The following is a 10,711-nucleotide window of genomic DNA, read 5'->3' on the forward strand; positions in this document are numbered from 1 at the left end:
GCAATCAATAAACTACAAGTGCCAATGACGCGTTTTGCCTCGCCTGTTTTCTGTTTGTTTGTTTATTACGTGCGTTTGAAAGATGTCTTTGGCCGTTGTGAAGTGTCTCGTTGTTTATCACGTCTTGTACCCCAATCATATAGGACATGTAAATTGAAATTCAACTCTCAAAGACACTGCGTTCTTTCGCAATCCGCTGCTCCGTTTCTGAACGCAGGAACGCGTCCTGTGTTAATGGTCCCTAACAAAGAAAAAAAATATGGCCAGTGTCAAGGTAATTCAAGCCATATGAGTCGAGAGCTTCGCTGCAATGAAACGTTCACAGTTCTATCTCTGCAAACGATACAATGGCTGTGTGTCTAAACCTAGCTGGCTGCGTCCCTGCCCTAACCACCCCCATCTGGCCTACGATACCCAAAAATGCTGTCTAAGCAGGCAGCTCACTAGGTTTTGACATACAGCCATTGTGTAGAAATGGAAAGCACGGGGAATCAATCAGAGTCTTTGCGTTGTTGCTCTCTGGGAGAAGCCTCAAGACGAAGATTGCCTATGTGGACTTAAAGAAAGAGGGGGAAAGTGTGCAGAAAGTTTTTGAATGGTCAAGACTGCAAATGGGGTTACATATTAACACTTTTTATTATGGTAGCCACACGTTTTTATGTATTTTAACACCATACAGTAAGTGTATTTTAGGTCAAAGCAGTGGAAGCCTAACAAAACAGGGAAATGGTTTCCATCATAAATGCACAGCTTAAGTAAATAATGCACAGAGGGCGGGCTGTCATGGCCTGATATGCAGGTATTTCAGGTACTGGATAATTGTCTGAGAGCAACAAGGTTTGAATAGACACAGTTTACAAAGTCCATTGATAGTGCTCTGACAGTCTTGGAGGGAGGAAGGAAAAGCACTAACTTTTAGATTTTTTTTTAGAGGTAAATGATCAGTATTGAAACAGGTGCATATAACTGATTTAGTCCTAATGTGCATTGCTTAACTATAAAAGACAAAAAGAAGAGCTATTAACACTCCAAAACTAAAGCAATAATTTCTAAATACTGAAATAAGTACAGATCGTCATAGCATTTTTTCAGCTTCATGCATTACATTTTTCAGTTGAATTATGACAGACATTGAGCAAAAAACATCACTGTAAGCTCTCCAGATCAGTGTATTTGTTTCTTTAAAGTTTCAATACATGAGTGGTTTTCTAAAGAACTAGAGAATAAAACTTCTTTGTGAGACTTAAACAGGTTCTCCTATGACATCGGTGTAAAACCATTTTGGTTTTAACTCAAATGTGTTTACTATACTAGTAAAACCCCCACCTGTATAATTCTTTTATATAAGTATCTGTCTGTCTGTACTCTCTTGATTCTGCAGTATTCTGACCTTGAGAAGGCCATTAACACCTTGGTCACAAACTTCCATGGTGCTTCTCCTGATAATCGGCCTACGCTGAAGGTAGATGAGTTCAAGAATCTCCTCTCCTCCCAGCTGCCAACTTTAGTCAAGGTAAAACTCCTGCTATTTGTTCCAACAGATACCAATGACTCAAAACTGTTATTACTCACTTAGTCACTTCCTGTGATTGTACTAGTGTAGTTATAGTGTAACAGTTCTTAATAATTTCAAAAGGAAAAAATGTGAAAATGCTACAGCGAAACCAGTTAAGTGATTACATTATGTTAACAATGATATTAGGCCTATAAATGTTTTTGTGTTGTTTTAAGGCCTGTGGTGTTGTGTAGGAAACACAGTGCACTGTCTTTGTTATTATTGGCTCCATGTGCTGGAAAGACTAGTTTTGTTGAACTTTTAAGCCAGCATGCAGGTTTTAATTATTATTATCTGTTTGTTTAACTTATTTTGGTTGCAAAAATAGGTTTTTATGTCATATACATACAGGTGTACAATATATATCATCCCCAAATGTCTGTAATGTTGTCATCATATTTGTTACAGAAAAGTTTTGGCAACCACAACTGCCTTTTTTTAACCATAATTGAACTTTTTTCAGTCTGAGGGACTGGTTGGTTTCACAGAGAATGTTTCCCAGAGTTTGTTGCCTTACATAGAGGCGTGGTCTGATTACACAGATCAGTTTGAACTCAGGTTGAGCCAGCTAAGGACACTGGGTGTGGCTCTGTTGAGAGAGCAAAATGGTGGCTGCCGTTGATCTGAAAGATAAATAATTTCTCCTGCAGTCAAACTGACGCTGCTCTTCAGTTACATTCGGTATCAGATCATGTTATGGCAGGCCTTCTACAGCTTAAGGGAGAACTTCTGACATAGTAGATTTTGTGTTTCTTTTAGCTGAATGAAGAGCTAATGCTCTGAGGTATATGGCACTGTAACAGTTGAACAATACTTGAGTGATCACGTACTTCAGTGCTGATGTAATTCTGCTCACAGTTCATGTTGTGACGTGTTTGTAACAGAAGAGTGAGAAACGGTACAGACTGTAGTGATTTGGAGAAAAAGTATCGTAGCAGAGAATTAATATAAATCTTGTATATGATTATGGAAGTGTTGCCAAGTTTAATAATTTGATTATTTTTAAAGATTCCAACTGAAGGCTTGAATATGTTAGCATTTGTTGTACTCACTGTATTTGAATTTGCAGAGTAACTGTTAAAGCTGTTAAAAATCTTTCCAAAAAGTAAAAACACTCCTAAGAATATGTATTACGAAGCCATACAGACAAACCACATGAGGGCGACAAAGTGCCAGTTTTCAAAAGCAAGAGTAAAAAAAAAAAAAAAACTAAAATGGATACATGAACACTCGTGAGTTTGAACACTCTCTCTCTCTCTCTCTCTCTCTCTCTCTCTCTCTCTCTCTCTCTCTCTAGTCGGATCATTTTGGAGAAGTGCTGAAGCAAATGGGTGTGAAAGATGGGGAAGGCATCAGTTTCAAGCACTTCTGGAGCCTGATCCAGAATTTGGCCACAACCCAGCATGGTCTGCTGAGCCACGAGAAGTTGTCCAAATGCACCTGCCTTTTACTATGAGCCGTGGGCTTCAACTGCATCTGCCACTAAGACCTGGTCTCTCTGCATCTCTGCATTTATCCAGAACCACTCATCTCCAAACAAAACACTAACTTTCCTTCCTAAGCATTCCAATATATAAACACAATTTGTACATCAAGATGTCTTTATATACAGTTTTTGTTTTTTTATTATGCCTCAAGCAGTACATCCATCATCTCTCCTCATATCAAGTATCAGGTCAATCTTAATGTACAGACCAGTTAACCACTTCATATACCATAATTGAGCTGGAGTCCAATTCGTTTTTCACTTGCAACTGGATTTACAGCTTCCCATAAGTGCATTTAACAAGTGTTTCTAATATAAATAAAATCTTTCCTTTTTTGTGATAACACTACATTTAAACCTACTGCCATAATAGTCTAAATTATGTGTATTTCAAGACTTAGATATGTACTGAGTGGTTTATGCAAACAAAAACAATAATAAAAAATTTTATTTATATTTTGTAATACTGTTTTTTATGGCCAAAAATCAATAACACCCTGAATTATTGTCTAATAAAATTCATATCAAAAACGTCGCTTGTTGATTTTTTTTTATCAAAATGTATAATTCTCAATGTTTAAATAACCTTATTTAGAATCAACTGTAATTTTATTTAGAATCAGCTGTCATTGTGCAACAGAAATGTTACTAAATCTGCCAGTGTAAAGAGTGAGGTAATTTCTGACAAAATAATAATGAACAAAACTCGGTAGCAACAGAAATTATTATATCTTACTTAATTATTATATCTATTACTATATTGTATTAGTCTTAGGTCTTAGAACTGTGTATAAAAGAATACGTTTTTTTGTTTTTTTTTACAGTGTAGGTTTTCATGAGAATTTTGCCTTCATCACAAAGATCTGATAACCACACAAACAACATACACCAAGTGTGAATGCATTTCCTATCCTCTTGCATTGCCCCTTGCATTCCACACTTGTCCATATAGACCTGAAAATTAGTATATAAAGACTGAAAATTAGTTAATTCATCATGACAAACCAGGTAACATCTGGTTTAGGCACTAGTGGAGGAGAGATCAAGGGAAGATCAAGGAGCTATTACTATAGGCACTGCTAAGTGGTTCTGAAATGGTTTAGTCAAATTAATTCAGTTGATGTCGAGTCTCTGCAGAAATGACAATAAAGGCCATAGCAGGCCTTCATTTTGGACTGGGCTGACCCATTTGAGGTTTTATCAAAAGTAAGTCAGAGAAGTGAAGGACCTCATCCTTTTTCATCTAACAACTCTTAAAAATAATGGTGCTTCAAAAGGTTCTTCAAGGGATGCCATAGAAGAACCATTTTTGGTTCCACAAAGAACCATTCAGTCAAAGGTTCTTTAAAGAACCATCTCTTTCTTACCTTTTTATAATCTGAAGAACCTTTTTTCACCACAAAGAACCTTTTGTCAAACAGAAAGGTTCTTCAGATGTTAAAGGTTCTTTATGGAACCATTTAGACAAAAAGGTTCTTCTATGGCATCGTGAAGCACCTTTATTTTTAAGAGTGTGGGTGACCACAGAGGCGTGAAACACTTAAGGGGAATTCTCAACCACATCACCAACAATTATATTTCCTGTCACCAAAGAGAGAGAGAGAGAGAGAGAGAGAGAAAAAAAAGGTAAATTTAGGCCACAATCACACAGCAACAGAATGCAGTTGTCAGTCCTGTATTTGAGTCCTTAATACGGTTATGTTCACACAGAATACGCTTATTGATGAGAATAACAATTGCATTCTATAAACAAATTCACACCTGTAATTCTTCAGGTGGATGAAGTATCTGAAATACAAACTTGAGTAAAAGTACAGATATCTCACCAGAAAATGACTTTGGTAGAAGTTAAAGTCACTGTATAGAATATTACTTGAGTAAAAGTTTTAAAGTATGTGATATTTACTGTACTTAAGTATGAAAAGTATTTTTTTAAATATTAAACATACTTAAGTATTGAAAGTAATAGTACAAGTAAATGCAAAATGGAAAGATTTTTAAGAGTGTGGGTGACCACAGAGGCGTGAAACACTTAAGGTGAATTCTCAACCACATCACCAACAATGATATTTCCTGTCACCAAAGAGAGAGAGAGAGAGAGAGAGAGAAAAAAAAGGTAAATTTAGGCCACAATCACACAGCAACAGAATGCAGTTGTCAGTCCTGTATTTGAGTCCTTAATACGGTTATGTTCACACAGAATACGCTTATTGATGAGAATAACAATTGCATTCTATAAACAAATTCACACCTGTAATTCTTCAGGTGTATGAAGTATCTGAAATACAAACTTGAGTAAAAGTACAGATATCTCACCAGAAAATGACTTTGGTAGAAGTTAAAGTCACTGTATAGAATATTACTTGAGTAAAAGTTTTAAAGTATGTGATATTTACTGTACTTAAGTATGAAAAGTATTTTTTTAAATATTAAACATACTTAAGTATTGAAAGTAATAGTACAAGTAAATGCAAAATGGAAAGGGAGCAAATCAATATAAAAAAAAATTTTTATACATATTTTGAGCAGCAAGATTGTGTTCAGTTTTAACTCTTTCTGTCATTTTGTATCTTTGGGTAAGCATAAAAAGCGTACCCATAAGAAGCTTACTTAGTCTCTTTTATTCCAACATGAGAAAACATTCCTGGAATTTGCATCTGAAGTGGCATTTAGATGTATTTACATTGTTTAATGTAGCTCAGAGGGGACATGGATGCATTTAACCTGCAGTTACAAATGCATAAATAATGCCTTGTTTTAAATATAAAATGTTGAAGACGGATATTTGAAATGATTTAAAACATTAAAAAATAGTTGAAATGTTAAATTAAAATTGCTAGTAGGTGGCAGCAAGTGACTATTAATGAGTGAGTCATTGAGAATGTGCTCTGGTTGTATTGCAATCAAAGGCATCATAGTAGGAGCCGTTTTTGTAGGCATTAAACTGCCATAATTTTAAAAGACAGTATCTCCGTATGCATTGAACTTTCAGCATCGTAACTTTGCAGATAGTTGTTTGAGTTTATGCTCAAACAGCAACATTACACACTAACTAAAGTTAAAAAAGTGAAATCACAGTCAACCATCCCTTTAATGAGTGAGTCACTGAATCATTCATTCTACCAACTGGTTCAAAAGCTGATTCATTCAATAAGGAAACACCGTCCTGTGTGTTCCTCAAAGACTGTCACTGAGTCTCAATGTGCCTACTTATACTACACCCTTAAAGTATGTAATCTTTTGGTGAAGAAAAAGTACACACTTTTGAGTGTGTAGTAGAAGAGTAGGCAAGCTTTGGGACATACTATCACGTCACACAACTGCGTCTTTAAATGAGCGCTCTGTCGCACCTGTTACACGCACCCTGTCACTGTAAACTGGTCTGTCAACCATCTTGTCACAGCTGACATCCTCCACATTTCATTTCATTTAACTTCCTACCCTACTGGAGAGCAAATTCTCAACCACATCACCAACAATGATATTTCCTGTCACCAAAGAGAGAGAGAGAGAGAGAGAGAGAAAAAAAAGGTAAATTTAGGCCACAATCACACAGCAACAGAATGCAGTTGTCAGTCCTGTATTTGAGTCCTTAATACGGTTATGTTCACACAGAATACGCTTATTGATGAGAATAACAATTGCATTCTATAAACAAATTCACACCTGTAATTCTTCAGGTGGATGAAGTATCTGAAATACAAACTTGAGTAAAAGTACAGATATCTCACCAGAAAATGACTTTGGTAGAAGTTAAAGTCACTGTATAGAATATTACTTGAGTAAAAGTTTTAAAGTATGTGATATTTACTGTACTTAAGTATGAAAAGTATTTTTTAAAATATTAAACATACTTAAGTATTGAAAGTAATAGTACAAGTAAATGCAAAATGGAAAGGGAGCAAATCAATATAAAAAAAAATTTTTATACATATTTTGAGCAGCAAGATTGTGTTCAGTTTTAACTCTTTCTGTCATTTTGTATCTTTGGGTAAGCATAAAAAGCGTACCCATAAGAAGCTTACTTAGTCTCTTTTATTCCAACATGAGAAAACATTCCTGGAATTTGCATCTGAAGTGGCATTTAGATGTATTTACATTGTTTAATGTAGCTCAGAGGGGACATGGATGCATTTAACCTGCAGTTACAAATGCATAAATAATGCCTTGTTTTAAATATAAAATGTTGAAGACGGATATTTGAAATGATTTAAAACATTAAAAAATAGTTGAAATGTTAAATTAAAATTGCTAGTAGGTGGCAGCAAGTGACTATTAATGAGTGAGTCATTGAGAATGTGCTCTGGTTGTATTGCAATCAAAGGCATCATAGTAGGAGCCGTTTTTGTAGGCATTAAACTGCCATAATTTTAAAAGACAGTATCTCCGTATGCATTGAACTTTCAGCATCGTAACTTTGCAGATAGTTGTTTGAGTTTATGCTCAAACAGCAACATTACACACTAACTAAAGTTAAAAAAGTGAAATCACAGTCAACCATCCCTTTAATGAGTGAGTCACTGAATCATTCATTCTACCAACTGGTTCAAAAGCTGATTCATTCAATAAGGAAACACCGTCCTGTGTGTTCCTCAAAGACTGTCACTGAGTCTCAATGTGCCTACTTATACTACACCCTTAAAGTATGTAATCTTTTGGTGAAGAAAAAGTACACACTTTTGAGTGTGTAGTAGAAGAGTAGGCAAGCTTTGGGACATACTATCACGTCACACAACTGCGTCTTTAAATGAGCGCTCTGTCGCACCTGTTACACGCACCCTGTCACTGTAAACTGGTCTGTCAACCATCTTGTCACAGCTGACATCCTCCACATTTCATTTCATTTAACTTCCTACCCTACTGGAGAGAAAAGAAGTAGCTCGTTGATCTGCCAGTCATGGGTCTTTCATGCAGAGAACTCTGCTCATATTTTCTGCATAATGAACCTGACCGTCGATCACGCGCATCCGCCACGTTTGTTTTTCTAACGCGTTTTATTCGTGTTTGTAGTTCTGGACCGAATCCTTCGCCCGTATGAACATTGAGACGCAGGGTGTGATCTGTGCTGTGATCTTTGTTTGGAACTATTTTAGTTGGCAAAATTGGGCAAAAACAGGCAACACTGTGTCTAAAATGTAAGTCCCTTAATGCTAACTTTATTAGGGCGTTTTCACACCTAGTTCGTTTGAGCCCTGCAAATGCTCTCGGAGCGATTCAGCTGTGAACAAACAAGTGATCTCAGACCCCCCTAAAAGGACCCAAAAGCGAACCGTACCGTTCAGTTCATTTGTGGGTCCGTTTGTGGTTCGATTTCCTTGTGATTTGTGAAAGCAATGAGGTCCCGGTACGCCATGGACCAATATAACAGTAATGCTTGAGGTTGAACTAAGCAGTGTAGTACTTGTAGCCTATATAAAAATATATAGGCTACAAGTACTAAACTGTTTAGTTCAACCTCAAGCATTACTGTTATGTTGGTCCATAGCGTACCGGGACCTCATTGCTATATTTTATTATTATTATTATTATTTATTGATGTAATTTCAGACGTTCAATCTCTTGTTACATTTTTCAAAAATAAATAAACAAATAAGAAAATAAATAAACCAACTGTTAACTCGAACAATACAAATTAATTATGTTGTCATTTATGTAATCTTCGGCTAACTGTGCATTAAATTATTTAGGCCTAATGCATGCATCGTTAAGTATCCTCGTCATGACGGACGCAAAGAACCACCCAATGCACAATGGAGATCTAGCATTCTACCCGCTTTAAATCAGACACAGAGATGAAGTAGTGCGGTAAGTTCATATGTATTTGAATGCATGAATTATATTATTGATTTGAATTAATTATCGAGAGTTATACAGTTAGTAGCAAAGAAACATTTGAATACTATCTTATATGAGGGAAAAAAGCAAGTTGAATTAACTTTATACATAACATTCCCTTTTAATTTTAAAATTGACTGAAATGCATTTTTAAAGCTCTGCAAATGTCTTGACCGCTGACATGATCAGGGATTCTCAGCTCTTCCTCGCCCTCTTCCCTGTCCACTTCATCTTCCAAATTTTCCAGTAGGCCAGACTCCAGCATTTCACTGCTGCACAGAAAGCTGGAGTCTGGGTTCTTATAAAGTTGTGGTGTGAAGAAGAAAGGGTCTGAGATCACTTAAGTGCTGAAGAAGACCAAGAAAAAACGGGTTCTTTTATTACTTCTGTAAGGACTGAAATTATTTCTTCATGAATCCAAAATGTCAGGAACTCACACAAAACAGATGCCATGCAACAAAACAATAAAACTAATCTGGAGATCTCCAAAGAGAGCAAACAACACCACCCCCTTGCTCATTTACGACCCCCTTCTCCCCTCTGCCCTCTCACTCTTTTCCCCCCAAAAGGTTTCACTCAAAGTTCAGTAAGAATATGTATATACCACATATCATGTATCTTGTGAACCTGTTGTTTTTCCCCTTCATGTTTGGTTCCCCTTCAGGAACTCGATCTGCGTCAAACACTCTGGGAACACCCTGGCGAGACCACGTTCTGAAGCATGTGTGAAATCAGTCCAATAGAGAAGCGAGACATCATGAGTGGGGTGACGTGAGCAACCAGGAAGCATAAAGGCATATCCGGCAAGCGCACATGTTAGCTTCTTGCTCTTCATCGAGCGCGTCTTATGGTGTGTGTGCGTATGCAAAAGCACTCAGTCAGTCAGGAAAATCATTGTATAGAAAACGAGTTACACAATGACTAAGTGTAAATCAAAATCAAGTTCTGTGGCGAGCGGACAGCGTTTCAAGTCATGTGTTCCTCCCTGCCCACGCTATCTCTCGGGTGGGGATACACACGATTTGTGCGTCGTCTGTCTGGGAGTGGAGCATGCACAGGCAGCGATCCTGCTGTGTCCGGCCCCGCTGTTGCTGAGGCACATTGGCGGCTGTTATCATGGGGATCGCAAGTGGATTTAGCGGAAGGATCAGAGATGGGCTCGTCCTTATCTCGGTAATCACCTGCTACAGGTGAATCCACAGCTCCCTCTCAGGGATCGGAAGCCTGCCCCGCGGTATTCTTCCGCCAAGAGAGAGAGCCAGGTGCTTCATCTGTCTTCCTCCGAGGAGGTTGATGTGATGAGCGTCAACACGGAGGAGACTGCGGACTCGCCACCACAGTCTCTCCTGTATGAGGAGCTAGTGGAGGTTGTGACTCGCGCTGTAGCCAAGCTCAACATCGATTGGCCAGCCGAGAAACAGGACGCTCATCCCAAAAGTAAACTGGACGAGCGCTTCCTTAAAGCCAAATCGCAACCTTCACATCGGGGCCTTCCATTTTCCATGAGAAGGGTTATGGGGCGATGCCGGCGGTGGAGCAGACGTTCGCAAGTTATCTCTCCCGGTCCTCAGCATCTTCCCTGAAGGCCCTGAAGCTTCCCACCAGGCCTGTAAAACTGACATCTAACCTGGTTGGGAAAGCTTATACGGCGGCAGGTCAGGCCGGTGCGGGTCTGCACACTATGGCGGTGTTGCAGGCGTACCAGGCCGACCTGCTAAAAGACCTGGACACTAGGGAGGGAGAGGAATCCAACGCAGTGGCCGAACTGCGTCGGCCCACAGATTTGTCGCTTCGGCCCACCAAGGAAACGGCCAGAGCCATCGGCCGTTCCATCG

The 10,711-nt window shown here is 38.3% G+C and overlaps 1 protein-coding gene across 1 annotated transcript in view; it reads left to right on the forward strand.

Annotated features, from left to right (window-relative positions):
- s100v2 (S100 calcium binding protein V2) overlaps positions 1 to 3,177 on the forward strand; it is a 3,999-nt gene extending 822 nt beyond the window's left edge. Inside the window, exons 2-3 of the mRNA XM_016466252.1 lie at positions 1,382 to 1,513; positions 2,853 to 3,177. Coding sequence (XP_016321738.1) covers positions 1,382 to 1,513; positions 2,853 to 3,011 — 291 coding nt within the window. The 3' untranslated portion in view covers positions 3,012 to 3,177. The remainder of the gene's footprint in view (positions 1 to 1,381; positions 1,514 to 2,852) is intronic.
- Positions 3,178 to 10,711: the final 7,534 nt, after the last annotated feature.

The sequence above is a fragment of the Sinocyclocheilus anshuiensis genome, unplaced genomic scaffold, assembly GCF_001515605.1.
Source record: "Sinocyclocheilus anshuiensis isolate Anshui unplaced genomic scaffold, SAMN03320099.WGS_v1.1 scaffold132, whole genome shotgun sequence".
Classification (NCBI taxonomy): Eukaryota; Metazoa; Chordata; class Actinopteri; order Cypriniformes; family Cyprinidae; genus Sinocyclocheilus; species Sinocyclocheilus anshuiensis.